The 22444-nt window shown below is 52.3% G+C and overlaps 1 protein-coding gene across 2 annotated transcripts; it reads right to left on the reverse strand.

Annotated features, from left to right (window-relative positions):
* Positions 1-7395: 7395 nt before the first annotated feature.
* On the reverse strand, positions 7396-22216 carry TMEM114 (transmembrane protein 114). Of its 2 annotated transcripts, XM_035022431.1 has the most exons (4): positions 21997-22216; positions 21637-21717; positions 9563-9700; positions 7396-8314 (listed from the first exon to the last, which is right to left on the reverse strand). In XM_035022431.1, the coding sequence occupies exons 1-4, from the start codon at positions 22214-22216 to the stop codon at positions 8082-8084; spliced, it is 672 nt and encodes a 223-aa protein (XP_034878322.1). In that variant the 3' UTR covers positions 7396-8081. The 2 variants fall into 2 exon arrangements, with proteins under 2 accessions (XP_034878322.1, XP_034878323.1); XM_035022432.1 differs by lacking the exon at positions 9563-9700.
* Between the last annotated feature and the right edge of the window lie 228 nt (positions 22217-22444).

A 22444-nucleotide genomic window follows, 5' to 3' on the forward strand; every position in this document is an offset into this window, starting at 1 on the left:
TATCATCTGGAACAGGCTTGGTGGGGCGCACATCCACCCACCCCAGGGGACGGTGGGCCCGCTTTGCAGATAAGAAGACTGAGGCCTAGAGGGAGACAGGGACCTCCCCAAAGCCACACGGCAGAGCTGGGACAGTGAGGAGGAGAAGCTCAGGGGCATGCACTGTTCCCTGCCCTCCTCAGACCTCTCCGCTCTGATTCCTCCCGGCGCCCACGTCGCAGCCAGGCTGGGCACTGCAGGACAGAGCCCACACGTTGCCTGCCGGCTGGTGAACACACTTCTAGACACGAGGGGGAGCAGCAGCTGAGTTCAGCCACCATGGCTTCTGCAGAGCCCTATCCTCTGTGGGCAGCAGGGTCCAAGGACCCAGGGGTGCCAGGGAATTCCAGAATCCAGAGTTTGAGAAAGCCAAGCTTCTCCCTCACTGTCAGCTGCCCTTCGGGGCTTGCAGACCAGGGGGCACTGCGGGATGGGGCTCTGGGCCTGTTCCCTTCCTCCAACATTCCCTCCCTCACAGACGTGGCCTCATGCGCCCCCTGAGGTCCTGCCTAGCACGGGCACCCCCCCTCCGGCTTCCCTCCCCATCACCTCCATGCTGGGGACTCCCCTCCTGCCAGGGACTCCCCATACGCCGGCCCTTTCTCTCTGCCCCAGCCCTCCAGCCCCGCCCTCAGGAAACTCCATCTGTTCTTCATTTCTACAAGGAAAGAGAATGCACCCCCAGGAGGCGCTGATGTGGGGGGCCAAACGGGTTTGTGGGTGGTAACAGCTCCCCCACTGGAAAGAGATTGCCCTAAGTTTTACAAAGCCCCTCACTGTTATGGTTTCTATGGCCTACCTCCCCTCCACCCCCAAGAAACTTAAGAAAAATCACTTTTTTTTTCCTTAAGAGTAATTCATTCAGCTCTCCATTGATCCCCGCATGCAAGCTCGTCTCTGGATCTTTCTCTCCACGGCCACCAGGGAGTCACCACCAAGCTCTGCTACACCATGGGCATTACTTGAGGTCTGGGACAGGCTTTGCAAGGACAGGGGGGCATTGTCTGGGGCCCTTGTCATTCCCTTCAGCTGCCCCAAATCGGCCCTCTTTCCTAGGCCAGGGTATGCCCATGCTATGATTCATGGAGGAGGGAGCATCTGCATCTCACCAGAGTGGCTCAAAGTCTAGATCCTCAATTTTGCAGCTTCCAGGCTCAGCCAAGTAGATCCACCTGCCATGGTTGGGGGGGTTAGACACCAGGACACCCATGACAGCCAGTGAAACAGGGTCCAGTGCTGGGGACAGCAAGTAGACCGAGTCACCAATGCCAGCCATGGTGTTGAGTGCTGGTACCCTCTGCAGATCCCTCTGACAGCAAGATTTGGGCCATCACCCTTTGTGCGTGACCCCAAACCTACTCCCCAACCCTCACAGAAACTTTAAGAGCTACCAGCACCCTTTTCTCTCCTTTTGTGCTGACACCAACCAAAATCTGTCTCTGTTGCTTGCAGCTATGAATCCTGGCTGGATCCAACAGGGTCCCCATCTACTTCCCCACCAGTAGGAATCATGCCCACCCCCTCCTCTCTTAAAAGATGGAATTGGAGGGGCACCTGGCTGGCTTAGTCCGTAGCGTGTGCAGCTGCTCTTGATCTTGGGGTCATGAGTTCGAGCCCCATGTTGGGCGTAGGGATTATTTAAATAAACTTTAAAAATAAATTAATTAATTAAAGATGGAATTGGATGCAGTGTTCATTATAAGTAGCCATTTCATGTTTACTGTGATCCCTCTTTCTGTGCGTGCATTGCTCCCTTCCTTCTTTCCTCCCCACCTCTCTCAAATAATCAACGCACACCTATGTCACACGAAGGCTGTTCTGGGCTGGGGTCCCAGGGGAGTTTGCTTCCTTCACCCCTATATACATCAGTGTCTGGCACACAGTTGGCTCTTAATACATTCCCACTGAAATGAAGGAATGCATGTGACTTCACCGGATAGCAAAAAAAAAAAAAAAGCAAAGGCACCCCACACCACCCCAAAATCCTGATACTTGGCATTTTCAACAGAGCAATGAGCTGGCCAATGCCCCCAGGGTGTGGGCTGGGGGTGGGGGAGAATTTGCTCAGAGAAGACACTGGATAGAGTCTGGGGTTTACACATTTATCCAACAAGTAGTTCTTAAATGTGCCCGATGCTGTTTCAGGAATCAGCAAGAACAAGAGAGACAACTCTCCGGGTTAGCATGGAGCATAGGGGAAACATAAGCATAGGGAAACAGTAAGCAAGGTGTATACAACACAGGGCATATCACAGAGCAGTGAGCCCTAAGAGCAAAAAAGCGTGGAAGGGGAGGGGAAGTCGGGGAGTATGGTGAAGGTTGCAGTTTTAGCTATTCCAGGCAGGAGAACAGTTAACACCTAATGTGTTCGAGGAACAGCAACGAGGCTGGAACAGCGTGAATACCTGGGAGAACACTGGCGCCAGAAAGGAGGGGTATGGTTGCCAGATTTACCAAATTAAAATCCAGGATGCCCGTTTAAATTCGAGTATCAGAGAAGCAACACATAATTGTTTAGGATAAGTATGTCCCAGCTATTGCATGGGATATACTGTTCCTGGAAAGACAACCCGCCACTGCCTCAGGGTTGCCATCCCCCACCAGGGAATGTCCCTTGCCTGACCATCCCCTGTCCTGAGGGACCCCACTCCCCCTGTCCTACACGGTGCCCAGAAGGGTCCCCCTGGGAAGCACCTGCGGCCCCAGAAGTGTCCGCATGGACCATCTCTCTGTCCCCCACCCTCTCTAGCTCCGAGGGGTCTTCCACCCCTGATTTGTCTCCATCTCTGGTTTCTCGCTGTCCGCTTCTGTTTTTCCTGCCTCTCCTTTCTCTGTGTGGGTCTCCCTGGGGTCCCCTCCCTTTCTTTCCTCCTTCCCTGCACCTCCTTCCATCCTGCTGCTGCAAGTCCGTGCTGCTCTCTGCTTTCTCTCTCCTCCCTCTCTGCCAGCTCGTTCTTCCTCCTCTGCCTTCCCCGCACCCCTCTCTCTGTCTCTCTTTTACTGCGATTATGCATTTCTCCAGGTCTCCATGCACGTGTATGTGTGTTTCCATCTCTCCAACCCCCTGCCCCCCATCCGCCACGTGCTCCAGAGGGGACCCAACCTATAAATACTTGACAAAGCCCAGCCTGCTGTTGGACAGAGGCAGAGGCGCTGAGTCCGCCTCCAGCCTTCACGGGGGGCCTAATACCAGTGGCCCAGGAGTCGTGCTGGGGAAATGACAGGTGGAAATTCACTTGAGGGGAAGCAAAGATGTTTTTGCTATAAATGAAATCCAGGGCATTGACTCTGGAGGAGGGGGGTGAGCAGCCCCATGTCAGAGGGACAGAGAGAGGAAGTGGGCAAGGACGCTGGAGCAGGGTCTCAGCCCTGGCCCTCGCCCCACCCAGCAAGTCCTGCTGTGCACCTCAGGCTCCTCACCTGCAAAATGGGGCTAATGGTGATTGCTCTGCAAGCCTCCAGGCTCCCCGGTGTTAGAAGTTCGAAGCCCAAATGTTAGAAGTTTGGCTTTTTTGAGTCCCCAGATGATGCTAATATGAAGGTGGGGTGGAGAACCACAGTCTTAGGGCCTATGCATCCCCTCACCCAGAGATGTCTCCTTGCCCTCAATATAGAATCAGAATGGAATAGAATAGGATAGACTAGGACAGAACAGAACACCACAGAATCCCAAATCCCACTTATCATCAGCACCTCCTCATCATGGACCACAGGTAACCCAGCCACCTCCTCTCCCTCTTCCTCATCCCCTCCACCTACCCACCTCCTATCTCTAGTCACCTGCTACCACACTCCCTCCACTCTCCTTCTGTCTTCCCTTCAAACACATGAACTTGTGTCCACCTCAGGGCCTTTGCACTCACTGTCTCCTGCCTGGCCTGCTGTTTCCCCACGTGGCAAGTTCCTCACTTGGGTCTCAGCACAATGCTATCTCCTCCAAGAGGCCCTCAGCACAATGTTTCTTCCTCCAGGGGGCCCTTCCTGACTGTCCTTCCTGGAGTAACATATCTCCCAGCCACCCTCCATCTCATGCTTTGTTTTCTGCATAGCCCTAATACTCCCTGAATTTCTCATATGTATCATTGGTTTATGTATGTGTCATCCGTTTCCATGTAAGCTAGTAAGGGCAGGGATCTTTTTTTTTTTAAAAGATTTATTTATTTATTTGAGAGAGCGAGAATGAGAGAGAGTACATGAGAGCGGGGAGGGTCAGAGGGAGAAGCAGGCTCCTCGCTGAGCAGGGAGCCCGATGCGGGACTCGATCCCGGGACTCCAGGATCATGACCTGAGCTGAAGGCAGTCACTTAACCAACTGAGCCACCCAGGCGTAAGGGCAGGGATCTTGTCATCCATCTGCACTAATGTGTCCCCAGACCCTAGAACAGTCCCTGACACATGGTAGGTATTTGGTAAATGTTTATCAAATGAATGAAATTATTTCAACTATGTCATTAGTTCCTTGAATACACACGTGCTCTCTTTTATAATTCGTTTCTGTGCCTCTAGCAGGGTTTCTCAAGCTTGGCATGATTCACAGGTGGGACTAGATAAATTCTCCATCCTGGTGGCCATCCCATGCACTGGCCTCTGCCCTCCGGATGCAGGAGCACTCACCCCCAGCTGTGACAACCAAAAACGTCTCTAGACATCGTCAATGTCCCAGGTGGGGAGGGAATGGAGACTCACCCCAGGTAAGAGCCGCTACCCTGCAGGGTCAGACCTGTAGCTGGACAGCCTGAGGGCTGAAAACGGACGTCCTCAGACGCATTTGAGTACCAGGGCCTGCCTCTGATGCAGTTCCACCATACGACCAGCAGGTGGCAGCAGAGACCACTCTCTCATTAGCAGGGTTGCCCTCATTTTGCGAAAACTTTCATTTCTCTCCCTGACTTGTGTAATTGATTTTGTAACTCTGCTCTCGCCCCCCTCCCCATGGGGCCTTGTGAGCAATCCGCTCAGTTTGCACTTTTACAGACTAGACGGACAGGAAGTGGCAGCAATGTCCTGAACCCACCGGCGGACAGAGCTGCCTGGCTGGCAGGAATGGAAAGGAAACCATCCTGGAATCAGGCAGATCTGAACTTGCATCCCAGTTGTAGCCCTTTCTCTCTTTTCCTCGGGCCAGTTAACTTAGCCTGTCTGTGCCTCAGTTTTCTCATCTGTACCCTGCCTCGCTTCTCTCCATAGTCCTCACCACCGACCATATGTTTTGCATGCCTGTCCTCAATCATGTGGCAGCTCTGAGAGCAAGGGCTTGCTAGTTCCTAGCATGCAATGACCTTCCCCAAGTGTTTGTTGAGTGACTGAGTGACTGATGGCATGTAGAATAGTGCAGATGTGTAATAAGTACTCAGTGAGCATCAGCCATGGTGAGGAGGAGGAGGTCATCATGATGTCATGGTAAGGGTGATGGTGTCGTGGTGAGGACAGTGACGTCATGATGTTGCTAATGGTGCACTCACCTTATGATCCACGCCAATGGTCACAAACCTGCTAAGCCAATGGCACTTCCCGGGGGATTTTCTTAAACCTAAGTCTCCCCAGGCCTTCCCCACATCTCACGACTCTGAATCCTGCAGGAATAGGTTGAAAACCTCAGCTGTACCTTGGAATCATCCAGAGAGGTCTTTAAACACTATCAACTCCACCCCGAGGTACAATCAGAGCAAGGATTCAGCCCGGGCATTGGGGTTTTTAAAAGATGCCCAGGTGATTCTAATGTGCAGCAAGCTGTCACTTAGCAAATGCCCCAGATCAGGGTCACAAAGGACAGGGACCCAGATCAGCAGCATCCACATCACCTGCGAGCTGGTCAGACCTGTGAAATCTCGGGCCCCACCTGGACCTGCTGACTCAGAGAGCCCCTGGGGACCACCCCCCGCCAGGAGGATTGGGACACCCCGAAGAGTCTCGGCACACTGAAGTGTGAGAGGCACCACCCCAGGGGATTCGGATGTGCAGCCACTTTGCACACTTCCATTCCCGTGGGCTAGAACACGAGGACAAAAGGAGGGATGGAATTTGGGGGGGAGGGAGCAGGGGTTACAATTAGTCCCTGAAGATCACCCCATCAGCAAGCTCCATGAGAATCTTTCACTTCATATCCTAGAGCCACCCCCACCATGCATACTGAGAAAAGCCCACATCACACCCAGACGTATGTTTGCCCAAAAGGAGCTAGGCTTCCCTGGAGAACACTCCAAAGGACCAAGGAGGTGGGTGCCGTCCCCCACCTAGACCCACTGAGGCCACACAGCTAATGGTGTCACCAGGACTCACCCCATGACGGACTCCACACCTCCTTTGCTGGTGCAGAAGCAACCTAAAAACCCTGCCCCATGAAGGAAAGAAGACCGTGTGTGTGCATGTGCGATGTGTGTGTGCTTGTGCATGTGTGCGTGCATTGTGTGTGTGTGTGTGTGTGCGTGCAAGCAACTTTACAAAACCTCCTTACCGGAGGCTTGTTAGAAATGCAGAACTGGGGCGCCTGGGTGGCTCAGTTGGTTAAGCGACTGCCTTCGGCTCAGGTCATGATCCCAGGGTCCTGGGATCGAGCCCCGCATCGGGCTCCCGGCTCAGCAGGAAGCCTGCTTCTCCCTCTCCCACTCCCCCTGCTTGTGTTCCTGCTCTCGCTGTCTCTGTCTCTGTCAAATAAATAAATAAAATCTTAAAAAAAAAAAAAGAAAGAAATGCAGAACTGCAGGCCCCACCTCCACCTCCTTCCTAAATCAGAACCTGCATTTTCACAAGATCCTCATAAAAGTCGGAGGTGCACTGGGGTAAACCAAATGCCAGGCCACTCTCTATCTTAAGATTTGTTCAAATGCTAGCCATGCTCAGACCCCACTCTGAGAGACTATGATGTCATTGGCCCGAGGTGGCCCCTGCACATTTTTTAAATTCCGTTGAGGGTTGGGATCTGCTAATCGGTCTTCCTCAGGGGGTACAGGACCCTCCTCCTGCTTTTCCAGTTGTCTGAATCTTGCCAGTCTCGGACTTCAGGCTAGGGAAGCAGGCTCAGTCAACACATTCATGGGGAAACTACTCTATGACGGGTGTGAGTGAGTTGACGAGGGCTCACAGGTGGCACTTGGGTCCAGGAGTGACTACTGTGTGTTTGAGGATATTCTTCCCTACTGGTTGTGAGTCTGCTGATCCTTCTTCCCTCCTCAGGCGAATCTGCTAATGATTCCTTCTTATGAGTCTCAAGCTTGCTGATTGCTCTTCCTGCTGGCGGTGGGCTTGCCATTGGCTCTCCCTGTGATCTCTGAAGTGACACAATGAGGGGACCAGCACGCCAACCACCAGAAAGCTAGGAGGGGCTTCCATGTCCGGGATGACTACTTTATGTTGCAGTACTGAGCCCCGGTCACTGAGAATCATCGCTCCAAGTCAGCCCGGCCTGTCGAGCTCCGGGACTGTGGACGGGACAAGCGCGCACCTCGCTGAGGTGGGGGGGAGGGGGACATTTGCACCGCCTGGTTGGTGAGCAGCCCAGATTTCTGCTCTCGCCACCCCGTTTCACACTGCGCCCTAGGCGGGGGCTCCAGGTCTTCTGAGGTCTGAGGCCCAGAGTCTGGGGTGCAGCACCCCCCCACACAGCAATCATGCTGCAGCCAGTCCATTGAACCTACTCAGGAAAACTGTGGTAAGGGACTGAGCACTGTTCTTGGAGCAAGGAATAGACCACCAGCTCGCTGTGCGCTTTTGTGCAGCTTACCTAACCTCTCTGATCTTCCATGCCTTAGCAAAGAAGGGGAGCTGATGCAATGAGTGGGGGTGAACACTGCAATGAAGCCAGAGGAGGCCCACAGGGGCTGCAATCTGGAAAGTTCTGGTTATGATCAAGGGGCTATTTTGTGGTTTCAGGTGAGGTGCGTTCTGCATTCCCGAGGCCTCCTCCAGCCCGTACGGACACACACGTGCACGAACACACAAACACACCACACCAGGCATGGACATGACAGCCAGGCCCGGAGCTCAGCACATAGCAGTGGCCTTTGAGGCCAGGGCCCTGCCTCCCACCAGACCAGGCATCGGGCTCATATGGCCCGGTCCTGCCTCTGTCTCAGGCTGAGCACGCGGGCCGCCCCCATAAAGGCCGCCCCGGTGAGCAGCTCGGCGATGAAGCTCATCCAGCCCAGGGCCAGGGACCAGCCAAAGCGGATGTCCACCTGGTCCAGGAGGGCCTTCTCCTCCAGGAGACACTGCGCCTCCCGGAAGGCGGCCGCCGAGTACACGATGTAGACACTGATTCCAGCCAGGGTCAGCAAGGCTGCAGGAGAGGCAAAGGAGAGCAGATCAAACACCCAGGCTCCTCTTCCTCCTCCTCCTTGCCCAGCCCGCCTCTCCAGCTGTCCATGCTCCTCCTACCACAGGGCCTTTGCCCATGCTGGTCCCCTACCCAGTGCACCCTCCCTTCCCTTCCCATTCCCTCCCACCACCAGAAACTCCTGTCCATCCCCACATCTCAGCTCATCTAACCCGATTCCAGGACCTCCCCGAGTAGGTCAAGTCCACCCTGTAGTTTCACAGCACCACACACTGTCACTGTCCAGGTCAGAATGGCAATTTTGCATTTGTTTGTGAGATCGCTTAGCTAATGGCCATCTCCCCCAATGGGCTGTGAGCTCCAGGGGGCTCATTATGGATTCCCCGGCACCCAGCACAGGGCTGGCCCACGGTGGGTCCCCAGAGACCGGGAATGACAGATGCCCCGTTCAGCGCCACAGCTGCCGGCCACAGGGGGCTATTTCAACTGAAATTAAATTAATGTAAATGAACGTCTCGGCCTCCCTGGGCATCTGCCTCACGTCAAGTGCTCCGTAGCCTGGCTCGAGGCTCCCCCCATGGCACAGCGCGGATTAGACTTCCCGCCAAGTGTGCAGAGTGGTTTCGAGAATTAGTCCCTGGGTAACCTCTTAATGCCAATATCAATAATAGTAGAGGTCGGAGGACATCTGAGCCTCACACTATTTTCACCACCAGACATTCTTTTTGGTCCTTTTCCTCCATGGATCCCAAGTGTGTGCATCACCTCTGTTCCTGCTCGGTGTTTAAGCAGGGACGATTTCAAGCCCACAGGAAGGAGGGAGGCCTTAGGACACCAGCCATGTGCTGGATCCCATCTTTGAAAGCCTCAGGTCTGCCAAACAAACGGGATTAACCCAGGCATTGCCCGGGTTTTAATCAATCAATCCATCGATCGATCAAAGCAAGATGTGTCAGAAGGGCAGAGGCACATGAGAGAGCGAGGGTCTCCTGCCAGCCCACAGCCCACAGTACTGCAACATAAAGTAGCCCACGCAGAAGCTGCAGGGTCATCTGTGAAACCAGGAAAACAATCCTCAGGACCTGCTCCCACCCTCTGCTTCTCTCTTGGGACCCACTCATCCCTTCCAGCTCTGATGTCACAGATGGGGAAACTAAGCCCCGGAGAGGATGCCCACCCGCCCTTCCCTGGCTGAGGATTCACGTGCAGCCCCTCTAGAGCCCCCACACTCCGTGCAAGGGGGGCACCTACCTCCAAAGAGGAAGAGGGTCCCTGTGAGCAGGAGGAGGATGGAGACTCGGAGGAGGAAGCTCAGAAACCCCATCATCCCCCCAAACACCATCAGGATCAGGCTGAGCGGCAGCAGAATCACAAATGTCCCATGCATGGCTTAGAAGAGAGAGGAGGACAACAGGCAGAGGAGAGTTACCAACAATCTTCAGTCAGACAACAAACACTTACTGAGCACCACCCATGGGCCAGCCCCCAGATGCTGGGAGAAAAAATTAACACCATTGTTACTACCATGTCTGATGATGATGATGATAATATAACAACACGTTACAAACCACAAGATCCACTCTTTTTCATGGCTGAGTAATATTCTGTTACATAAGTGAAACAAGTCAGACAGAGAAAGACACATACTGTATGATTTCACTGATCCATGGAATCCAGAAAACAAAACAAACAAACAAGCAAACAAAAAATAGACTCTTAAATACAGAGAATAAACTGGCATTTGCCAGAGAGGAGAGAGTGGGGAGATAAGTGACATAGATGAAGGGGGTGAAGACATACACACTTTCTGGTATAAAATAAATAAGTCACAGGGATGAAAAGTACAGTGTAGCAAAAATAATAAATAATACTGTAATAACGTTGCATGATGACGGATGGTGAATACACCTGTTGCTGTGAGCACTGAGCAATGTATAGAATTGTCCAATCCCTGTGTCCTACCCCTGAAACTAACAGAACATTGTGTGTCGACAAAACTTCAAGAATAAAATCAACTAATTTTTGAAAGTAACAACAGGTGTGGAGACTCATCTATGCCAGGCTTCAGGTCGCACAAGCACGCATCCTCACGCTCCCCGCGAGGGAGGTACTGCCGTGTTCATTCGCATACTCACTCAGCATGTTTCCTGAGTACTGTACTGAGTAGAGTCAAGTAGTGAACAGATCAATAAGACAGAGTTGAGAGATGGTGACAAGTGGCTAGGGAGGGCAGTGAACACAGCACAGAATGGGCTGGAGCAGTGGCTTCACGGAGGAGGTGACATTCAAGCAGAGCCCCGGGAAGGAGGTGAGAGAGGCAGCCTGCAGAATGAAGGTCAGGGAGGGTGGGGTGGGGAGACGAGGGAGGAGCAGGTGCAGAGTCCCAGGACGGATTGTGCCTGGTGGGATGGAGGCACCCGGGGAAGCTGGCAGGGGCGGCGTGAAGAGAGCACGGGGGAGAGGGGATGCAGGAGATGAAGACAGAGAGCCAAGAGCAGAGCACGCACAGGATTGTGAACTTCCGTCCGAATGAAAGGGGCCACCAGGCGGGCAGCTTGGGACAAGAGAATCCCACAGTTTAACTTCTGTTTCTCAAGACTGCTCTGCTTGCTATACTGAGAGTAGACAGCAGAGGGGGGCAGGGCACGGACAGGTGGCTCCCAAGCTCACATCCCGCGGAACCGCTGAAGATGACCTGATCTGGGACGAGAGTCTTTGCAGATGGATTGAAGTGAGGGGTCTCTGCATGAGATCATCTGCATTCGAGGGGGCCCCACATCCAAGGACTAGTGCCCTGGGAGGAGGCAGGCGAGAGCACAGAGAAGATGAGGTGAAGATGGGGGAAAGAGATTGAGTGACGTGGCCCCACACCAAGGGCTTCCGGGGATCGATGCCACCACCCGAAGCCGGGGAGGCAGGGACCGGATTCTCCCCTGAAGCCTCCGGGAGGACCAGCCCCGCGCACCCCTGCATTTCAGACTTCCGACCTCCTGGACTGTGATGCAACACACTTCTGGGGTTTTAAGCCACCCAGACTGCCTGAGAAAACAAAGACAAGGAGCGGGAAGCCCATGGGGGCATTACTACCATCACCCTGTTAGGGATGAGGGTGACCAGGGGCCGCTGGGAAGGGGTCGGATTCCAGGTATATTCTGAAGATAAAACAGGCAACGGTGTTGAAGGTGTGAGAACAAGAGGGACAAGACAAGCAGTGAGAACTGGGGCCTGAGTGCCAGACGGATGTGCCACCGTCTGCACAGGTGGGAAGATGAGGGAGGAAGTGCTAGGTTCGGGGCTCGGTCAGAGACCGGAGCACAGGCAGCGGAGACAGAGGCTTACTGTAGCCCAGAGCTGGGCAGGTCCAGCCTTGGGGATCAGGGGGGCACCAGTATTACAGAGCTGGACTGGGAGTGGGGACCAGACAGGTTCCAGGGACTCCACAGGGAGTTCAAGTTCTGGAACACCGCTGTATCAGGCCAGCCCCTAGCTCCCCTGACACTGAAAGCAGCCCCTGTTCTCAAGACCCAAGTATTTCCTAAAGACCCAACCCTGCCTTTCCTCCTCCACATACAGTCCCCCCCCCTCTTCCTCTGGTGCTCTCTGACTGCCCTGGCTCCCCATCCTGGGCCGCCCAGCCCACTGGCTTCTAGACTTCCCTCCCCGGCTCCTGCCCAGCTCCCTTCATGGTGACTCATCACCACGTGGGGAACATTTGTTCTGAGTTCCACTGATGAGAACAGTGATTGGCAAGGGGAGTGTGGGGTGGGGGGGAGGGGATGAACAGGTGAGAGGAGGGGAGGCCAGAGAAAGAACATCCCCTACCCCTCTTCCCTGTCCCCAAATTGCAGGTGGCTGGTGAGTCAGAAGCATATTACATTAACAAGGCATGATCAGAACTTACATTACAAAACCAGAAAGTAGAAAAGAAGGAGTTACATGAATGTCAAGTGGGGTGGGGGTGAGGAGAGGGGGGTGCGGAAGAAATCTGGGATCTCAGGATCCCAAGATCTCATTTGCCACCATCTTGGTTCTGAGCTTCCCGGCAGCCAAAGCAAAAAGGGAAAGAATTGCAAAGTTCTTTTTCACTGGCCATTCGTTTACCAAATATTGATTGATCATTTACCATGAGCTGGACACTAAGCCTCTTTCAGTCCTTTTGGCAGCAAGATAGGTATGAAAATAAATACTTTGTTCTTGCTCTTGAGAGCAAGCTAAGCTCATTTCTTCCAGAAGTCTTTTTGTTTTTTTAAGATGTTATTTATTTATTTGACAGAGAGAGACATAGTGAGAGAGGGAACACAAGCAGGGGGAGTGGGAGAGGGAGAAGCAGGCTTCCCGCTGAGCAGAGAGCCCAATGTGTGACTCGATCCCAGGACTCTAGGATCATGACCTGAGCCGAAGGCAGACACTTAACGACTGAGCCACCCAGGCGCCCTGGGAGGGATGTTTTTGTGTGTACAATACTGTGCTTTTATTTAGAATGATGTTCAACTTGTTAAAATTGAGTATTTAAATACTTAGTTTTTCTTAAGCCTTTTAAGTTTTACTCGCAAATCTTTTTTTTTTTAAGATTTTTATTTATTTTGAGAGAGAGAGACAAAAAGAGAGAGCAGGGGGAGGGGCCAAGAGAGGGAGAAGCAGGCTCCCCACTGAACAAGGAGCCCGATGTGGGGCTTGATCCCAGGACCCTGGGATCATGACCTGAGCCAAAGACAGACACTTAACTGACTGAGCCACCCAGGCGCCCCTCAGAAGTCTTTCCTTACACCCACGTTCACAGTCTGCTCTGTGCCCCCAGCTCCCCACGGTCTCCCTATTCTAGTGTCTGTTACCTAGTATGGGGGGCAGCTCCCTCCTGTCTCTCCTGTTAAGCTGTGGGTTCCTTGAACAGGTTCCTCTTGTATGATTGTATCCCTGAGTTTCCAGTAGAGCGCTCAGGAGATGGTGAGTGCCCGACGGGTATTCGTCGACCTCATTAATTAATTAAGAGCTAGATGGTGTTTCTCAAAGCCAAGAAAATATGGCAGTTTCTAAGAAATGAAAAAGAAACCAAGACGCTTGAGAGATGACCTCACAGGGGTTCAAAACAGAGACTTTCGAGCCAGGTACCCCGCATTCGAATTTGGGCTCTGACTCTGGGGCCCTGGGCGTGTCTCTTAATTCAGCAGGAACTCCATTTCCACATCTGTGAAAAGGAGGCGGATAAGAGGTGGCTCACAGGATTACCATCAGGACGGTGTGCGTGAAGATGATGGGGCAACACAGAAAAGTGTAAATGTAGGTACCACGTCCCATAGAATAAGTGCTAGACAGATCATAACCCTGCCAGGAATGACGATGATGGGAGACAAGAATCCAGCCCGACTTCCACTGTGATCAAATCACTTTGTCCTCAACCCTGTAAAGGCCACCAACCTCGGCGAGTCAAGGACACAAGAGCAATCTCCCTCCCAAAGCTTGTCCGTCTGTCCCTTCCTCCCTCCCTCCCTCCCTTCCTTCCTTCTTTCCTTCCTTTCTCCCTTCCTTCCTTTCTTCCTGGGAAAAATCTTGGGCCAGAAAGCACAACAGCTGGGATAAAAACTTGGCCCTGGAAGATCTGTCCCCCTGTATGGCATTGCCTCCAGACCATGGCTGGGAAGTGAAATCATTCGTCATTTAGAAATTAATGAGGTTTCCTGGAGCTGGTTCAGCCCTGGTGGCGCCATGTGTGAGTTCCCAGACTTGTTGCAAGCTGACTTGACGTACACGTTCAATTAAATATCTGGGTAAGAACAGGCTTCCCGTGGGAGAGTTGTAAAATCTCCTGCTGAAGTCTGGCTTAGCTTTTCGTGGTGTGTGTGTGTGTGTGTGTGTCTATGCGCGCACGCACCTTGGTCTTTGTTATTTTCAGGGCCGCAGACATGGGGCATGAGGATTGATTCTGAGTTCCGTACCCATTTCTAACCACATCTCATTTGGAAATACGTATCTATAGGCCCCTAAGGAGGGCCATGCTCTGCCATAGAGCCTGGGGACTCTATGATCTAGACTTGGTCCCTGCTCCCCCTGGAGACCAGGGTCCAGGGCAGGAGACAGACGAGCAGGGAAACAAAGTCACAGGCTGTGATGTGTTATGAAGGAAGTCAGCATGACAATGCAGAAAAACGGGGTAGGCAGGGAGTGGGGGGCACTTCTTTGGATAAGGTGATTGCATTCATTTCCTTGGGCTGCATCACAAATTACTACAAACCAGGTGTCTCCTACAGGAATGTATGATCCAACAGTCCCAGAGGACATAAGTCCAAAATCAAGATGTCGCATTACCCCACCCCCCTCCAGAGGCTCCAGGGGAGAGTCCTTCCCTGCCTCCTCCAGCCTCCCGAGGATGCTGGCGACCCTTGACACCGCCTGGCTGGTGGCTGTGTCATTCCCAGTCTCTGCCCCCATCTTCATTCTCCTTTTCTTACAAGGACCCTTGTCATAGAATGCAGGGCCCACCCAGTTAATCCAAGATGATCTCATCTCAAGATCCTAAACTTAATGACATCTGCAAGGACACTTTTTTCAAATAAGGTCACATCCCCAGGTACCAGGGGTTAGGATGTGGATATATCTTTTTTATAGGGGGTGACACCTTCCAATCCACTCCAGTGTTTATGGGAGGAGCTCAACAGATGGCAGCTAAGATTCCTATATAGAATTAATAATAATAATAATAAATGTTGAAAGGCCTTTTTTCATCAAGGGCCAATGTGTGCCCAAGGGCAAGAAACCGTTTAGTTCAAAAATACTTTGTTGAGGGGAAAAAAAAAACAACTTTGTTGCCAGCTTTAGGAAGAGCAAACCCAGAAAGAAGCAAAGATGTTCACGCCAAGGAAAAGATGATTTTGACTCTCCCATCATCACACTTTTCAAAGAACTGCTCAATGGGAAAACCAAGCTTCCAATTCCACAACAGTAGTGAGGTCAGGAAGCCCCGGGGTGGTTAGCGAAGTAATAGTTGTGCTCTTAAAGAAACTAGAGACAGAGTTTCTGCAGGGACATCAGAAGCACTGACAAAAGAAGGAAATCTCAGGAACCATTTCCCAAAGGGGGAAATGTCACACTGTCTTTATGTTCAAGCCTTGTCAATGTGACTTGGAGACCCCAAGAAGGGCTCAGAGATATTCAGTCCTTATCATGGGTGGTAAGGAAGTCAATTTTTACGTTTTTGTCAATATTTATTCTAGAATCTGGGGTGACCAGAACGCAGTCTTTTTGAGAACAGGGGCTGCATCTTGGTTCCCTTAGAAGGCTCCAAGATGCATCGTTGTGATATGGAAAAAGCAGGACTCTATGACAAGCAAAGACCTAAGTTCAAATCCTGACACCACCTCTTACCAAGCAAATGTCATCGCCTCCCAAAAGCCTGTTTCTGTTTCCTCCCCTGTCCATTGGACCATGGGCCCTGACTTTGCCAAGCTGTCATGAGCACCAAATGTGAGAATAACTGTTTCTTTCTTGCCCTCAAGCTCCTGGAGCTCTACCAAGTAAGAATTTTAATACCCATTTCACATACGAGAAAAGTGAGGTTCAAAGTACTGAGGTCAGTTGCTCACAGCCATCAAGTCTCAGAGCTGGGATGGAACAGCAAAGGAGGTTGACAAACGGGTGTAGGGATGGCAGACAACGGGTGTTTAACCCAGTCTGGAAATTAGGAAGGGCTGTCAGGGCAAGGGGAGGAGGTCTCAGCTTTAAGGTCAGATGAGAAGGCGTGGGGGAAGGCATTCCTGAATGAGGGGACAGCATGTGCCAAGGCCCGGAGGCAGGAGCTATCTGGAAGGACGCACGTGCCCCAGCTCTTGCAGCTGGAGAGGTGGGCAGGGTTCCCATACTTCCACAAGCCACACCATGGCGAAATCCAACCACTAAGGCAGTCCTCCTTGGGGCTTGCGTTACAGCGGACATGACAGCATTCTTCTCAGAAGAAATGAAAACAAGACCCATGCAGCCCCCACGTCAACTCCTCCTTCGTCCTCTCCTCCCCATAGCGAACCTCTCGTAAATGCTTGGACACACATACTTCCAGTCTTTTTCCCGTATATTCATACTTTCCTATGTATTTACCTGTTTCTCTAATTCTAAAGGGCACAGCCGGGCACACCTCAACATGTGAAAACAGAATGTGTTGGATCATCCACAGCATCTTGCCCATAACACTCTGCAACATGCTTTTCTCATTCCACGGTATTTCTTGGTCTTCTATGCACATTAGTATATTCTCTTTACAGACTACAAAATCTTCCAAAGGATAGACGTACCACATGCAGACGCTTAGCCATATTTCCACCCATGAGCCCCGAGGCTGTATCTTGTTCTCCACTGTTACAAAAATGGTTAAGGTGAGCCTCTTAGAAACCTCACAGGGTAGATCCCAAGAAGTGGAATTACATTGAATATGAATTTTCTGTTTCTTTATTTGTTTAAAGTGTGTACTTGACTTTCAACAAGCACCTGAGAGGCAGCCTAAAGCCCAGGCATTTATGCCCTGAGATGCTGAGGGCGCCCCCCACTTCCCTTCCCACCTACCGCACAGCTATGCATGAATCACACTGAGCATTCCCTCCTGGGCTCAGGCCACCTCTGAATCCCATTATGTCCCCAATCCCTTTATTTCTCTCCCCACCATCTCCTCTCTTGCAATCGGCACCAGGCATTGTGGGAGGGCTGGTTTTAATTTTCCACGCCACTGCAACAGCTGGGTACCCAGAGAGACCAGAGACCCAATCTTGTGATTTTCCAACCTCCACCTCCTCAGAAAACATGCAGGCCAGGCCTCTGGCCCTCAGTAACAGTGGCCTTCTGCCACTGCTGTGCTGTGTTGGACTAGGTGTTTGACCTCTCTAGATCTGGTGTGCTTAGCTGTAGGATGATCAGCCTGACCACCTTCCTGGCTCTTAGGAGACACAGCCGAAGTAAGGCATAGGGAGGACCCAAGGTGTGGGTAAGAAGCATTTTCTGTGCTGCCTCCAGAAACACCAGCCTTCTAAGCTGTCTCTGGAACACCCCGCCCTCAATCCTACCGCTCAGCTCTGCTCCTGCCCTTCCTCCTTGTAATTCAGATCTCTGATTCCCAGATGGAAGAGGCAGTGTAGGATGGGGCACCTGGAACCCAAGAAATAGGCGAGGAGCCTCTCTTCTGGCCTGCCATGGCCTCGGTCTTAGCACACCCACATTACACTGGAATTCTACTCTGTGTGGCATCATTCCCACAGGGCAGGAACCACCTGGATTCAGATCCCAGATCTACCTGTTACTGTGCAAACTTTGATAACTTATTAGCCTCTCCGTGTTTCGGTTTCCTGATTTGAAAAGTAAGGATGATAACATTTCCTGCCTCGTGAGATTGTCATGAAGATGAAGAGAGTTGATAGATGCAAAGCACTCAGGACAGTGTGTGGCATGCAGCAACTGTCCCGTAAACACCAGCTGTTCTTCTTATTGCCCTTCAATCACGCCTTTGACAGGTGCCTCCACCACCCTTCCTCAGTGACCCTGTTTCATTCCCTTTGCTACACCTAGTGCTATTTGAAACAAGTTTACGTTTATTTATTCACTGGTCCATGTGTTTACTATCTCCCTCCTGCACTAGACACTAAGCTCTGTGTGGGCAAGCACCACACCTATCTCATCATATTCTATGCCCTCCATCTAGCCCAGTGCTAGGAGTGAGATACGTATGTACAAAGTAAGTAAATGAGTCTCTCATGATTAGCTCCATTTTACAGATGAGAAGCCTGAGGCTCAGGGAGGCAATGGGACTTAGAGCAGGAGGAGACATTAATTGAGCTCCTACTATGTACCATGCATCTATGCTCGGTGCTTTGTTTATGTGATCTCATTTCATCTCAGAGCAGCCTGTTAATGGAAGCAGGGGACAGGCCAGAAGACACACCCACCGGTAAGATGTGGGGCCCTTATCTATGATGGGACTGGTCCTACTCCTTCCCCTTGTTACAAGTGGCACATCTCATCCCGGCCAATCAGCACATCCCATCCCTTCGGCCACAAGGATTGGCTCAGCCCTGGGCATGTGATCCAGTCTGGTCCGATGAGAAGCCTACTTAGAATTTTTGCAGACTTTTGGCAAGTAGAGAGCCTCCTTCTGCTTGGGTTGTGAAGACTGGAGAGGGTTTCTTGAAAGCAGGACCCAAACAGAGGCAAAGCCCAGAGAGGAAAAGAAAGAAATTGAATTTAATTCTCTGGATCCCAGCACACTTTTCGATTACATGGACCGGGAATTCCTTTCCTTGTTTAAATAAGGATGATTTGCGTTTCACCAAAAGACTCCTGGTTGATACAGCTAGCCTGGTTGTTTCTAGACTGGGGCTCTTTTTTCAACATGGTGCTGAATTTGATGATCCCCTCCTCCTCCACCAAAAGTAATTCCAGTCCCTGGCCAAGGAATCAAACCCATGACATCCCCAGAGCTAATCTGGAAGATGAAACATCCAAGCAAGGTGGGTTTTTATTGGGCGCTGCAGTAGTCTGCCTGCTTGGGGTTTCTTGCCGGAACAATCAAGAGTTCTTCCCTATGCACCCCCACTGGGATTTGTCTAGGAGGCTGGCTCGGAGAACACGCTGCTTTGACAACTGTCCTCTCTCCTCTGTGACCCCAGCAGCAGGTCCTCAAAGAAATAAGACGCCTCCACATAACAAAAGAGCTTGGACAAGATTCAAAACTCATTCTGGGGATAAAGAGATTCTGAGAAAAGTTCTGGGGGTGGTGTACAGCGAGCATGTGGTCTGAAGGGGCAGCCTGTTCTTTCTTGGATGATATAATGGTAATAACAGCAGCTCCCACTCAAGGTACACTTACAGAGGCCAGGCACCACTGAGGCTCTTTAAATACACTCTCCCATTCCACCCTGGCCATATCCTTATGAAGACAGGTGACAGATATCTTCCCTTTGCCCATGAGGGAACCGATGCTTGGAGAGATAGAGGGATGCACCCAAGGCTGCATGCCTCCTTGGCGGTGAAGCTGGAGCTTAGACCTGGGTCTGAGAGCGAATAGATGAACAGACTCTAGATGTGAGTTTTGCCCATTTCTCAAAATCCTGGAGCACACAGGATTGTTGGCATTATTAAATTTCACAAAGAAGCCAGACCAATGCCAACTATAATTAGTCATCCAGTTTACCCACAGATGTGATAAGTAGGCTAAATGCCAGCACCCAGCCCAGCAAAGGGTCAGTGCTCCAGAGATGGGATTGCATCTAAAAGAGGCTGGAAGGATAGCAAAGACTAGTGTTTATTGAGCACTTACTATATGTCCAGCCATTTTCATGCAACACAGAGATCCCACAACAACGAGGCATCATGTGAGGTCCCAGGTAAGGGCACTTTTTTCAGCCAGCTAGTTTATGGAATTCTGACCACACCCCCCTTGTGGTTTTGACATTTCATTTTGATAGATGTGGAAACTGAGCCTCAGAGGTTAAGACACCTGTCCCATGATCCCAGAGGGACCTGGGAAGGGTCCGAGCTGGCATCTGACACCCATCTCCCTCACATCAAGGGTGGGAACTCCTGATCATTCTTGAAACAATGCTCTGAGAACACCCCAAATTGATTCTGGTTAGCTTGGGGCTGAGGAAGGAGCTCATGGCACCTCCACCTTCCCCTCAACTACCCACATATGTCAAGGGAACATCTCCTGCCCTGGGACCTTATGCAGGGTGCTGCAGCTGGATTGTATCAGCTTGTGAGAGCCAACTGCTAAGTTTTTAGGAATTTGGGGAGCCACCTGACATCATGTTGATAGCTTGAAGTTGACCCCAATGGGAATATTTATACCAAAGAAATCAGCAAATGCTTCAAATCAAGACTCCCTCTTCCCCCAGAGAGACAATTATTAACTATTTCCCAGCACACCACTGGACTTCTGTTCCATTCATTTTCTCATTCATTCATTTAAAAAATAGGTTCCACTTCAAACATAATACAATTTGTACTCATTCTCATACCTGGGTCAGCAAATCTGGGCTCGTGATCCCACCCCACACCAGGTTCTGTGCTAAATATTGGGCATCAAGCCATGGCAAGACAGGCATGGTCCCCGTCCTCACGGAACTCATGGTCTAATGAGGGAGTCAGACTTTAACTCAAAAAATGTCACAAAACCTGTGCTATGAGTAGAAGTTGACCGAGTCAAGCTAGCGGGACGGGAGCAAGGAGACTTCAGGCAGAGGAAATGGCATATGCAAAGTCCCAGTGGCAGGAGGAAATTGGGCATGGTTCAGGAAGTAGCCCCAGGCAAGCACAGCCAGAGAAGAAAGAGCAAGGGGGAGATTGGAACTGGAGAGGCACCCTGGCAGCCCTTGTGGGCCATGCTAGCGACTTGGTCTTTGTTCCCAAGCCTCAACAAGTCCATTAAAAGCAACCCACATTTTTTAAGGTCTGTGGAACTCAGCCCTCCCTTCCTCATCAGATTCTTTCTATGGTACCTCTCTGAGCCTCAGCTTCTTTGCAGGAAAAATGAAGGTAATAATGGAGATGATACTTAACTCCACAGGGTAGCAGTGGAGATTAACTGAAGACAGTGATGGAAAGCATTCAACTCCAAGCCCGGCCCACTGCCAGCCTCAATGAACTCGCTGAACTATTATATTTAGGTCCCTCCTTTCTCAAGTGTCTATTTCAGCCCTTTCGCTTCCCTGCATTCAGTCTTCCCAGTGTTACTGAGTTCCAAGCACTGTGCTAGGCACTGGGAAATCAGCCCTGAACAGGACAGACCCAGTGGCCCCAGGGGTAGGGGGCTGCTCTCTGCTCCTGATGGCCTTTCTTGAATCATCCACAGATGTTCACTGCATCCCCGCTACTGCCAAGCGCTTGTTCTCAGCCCTGAGGATACAAATAAGGCTGACACGGGGTGTGCTTTGGGGTCTATGGGCTCAGACCTCTCTTTTCAGCATTCAGCTCCTCAGGCTGGTTTAGGTGTCTCTTCGGACTCCCACCCACGCTCCCTCCCTTATGCTGCTTGTCACTCTGAAATGTGACTGCGCATTTCCACATCCGTCTCCGCAGCTAGTCTGTGAGCTCCTGGACGGCAGGATTTGGGTCTTAATCGTCAGCACGGTGCCTGGTGCAGAGGAAGCCTGCGATCAACAGTTGTGGAATGAATCCTAAACCACACGGTGTAACCTGTGGCCCAAGAGAGGCCTGGCCCCTGCTCCTAACTCCACTCCCTTCTTCGGTCCTGGCCACCCACTCCGCAGGGCTCCCGCCCCACTCTTTGGAGAACAGCTCCAAAACTGGTGTCCAGACCCGGGATTCTCCCCCGACCCCCTCCCTCCCGGACTCACTGAGAAGTTGTCGGCTTGAGTCGCTGACGGCCACGTTCTCCTGCCAGAAGGGGTTCATCAGCGGCACGCACGGGCTCTGGACTGGATGGGGCGGAAGAATCAGTGGCTGCGGACCTGGCGTTGGGACCCCAGCCCTGGGCCTCGCCCTCACGCGCACCCTAGACGCCATCCCGGGAGGGAGGATCGTGCGGAGACCAGAGTAGCTGCGCCTGGAGCTCACCCCGCTCCGGAGCCCTCCGCGCACCCGGCCCGGGCCCAGACCCCGCGTTTTGTGCTTTGGGGCTCGGGGGAGGACTGCAAGCCCAGCAACAGGTCCCGGGCGGACGCGGCACCGCGCAGCGTCCCCGCGCTCCCCCTTACCCCGGCAGGTGCGCCAGAGGCCAGAGTGCGAGCTCAGAGGTTCGAGCTCGCTGCGGTTGGCGGCCCCCGCCCGGCCCCGCGCCCCCGGGCCGCCCCGCTCCAGCCGCTCGGTGTCAATGATGTACCAGAAGTCCGTGCCGATGGCGGTCGCCAGGAGCACAAAGCTGAGCGCCCCGGTCAGCGCCGCCGCGCCCGCCAGCATGCTCAGGTGCACCCGCATGGCGCAGCCCGGCCCGCCGCCCGCCGCCCGCGGCTCCCAGCTCCTCCTCCGGAGCCTCCGGACTGGGAGCTGCCCCGGCCTTCGGTCCTCGAGCCCTCCCTCCCGCCCTGGCTCCGCCCTCAGCCCTTCACCTGCGCCCTGCGCGCGCTCCTCCCAAACCGCTCCCAGCCCTCCGATGCCACTGCCACTCGCAGGCCCCATACCTGCGATCTCAGACTTCCACCCCCG

The sequence above is a fragment of the Mirounga leonina genome, unplaced genomic scaffold (genome assembly GCF_011800145.1).
Source record: "Mirounga leonina isolate KUSES-001 unplaced genomic scaffold, KU_Mleo_1.0 Mir_175, whole genome shotgun sequence".
Classification (NCBI taxonomy): Eukaryota; Metazoa; Chordata; class Mammalia; order Carnivora; family Phocidae; genus Mirounga; species Mirounga leonina.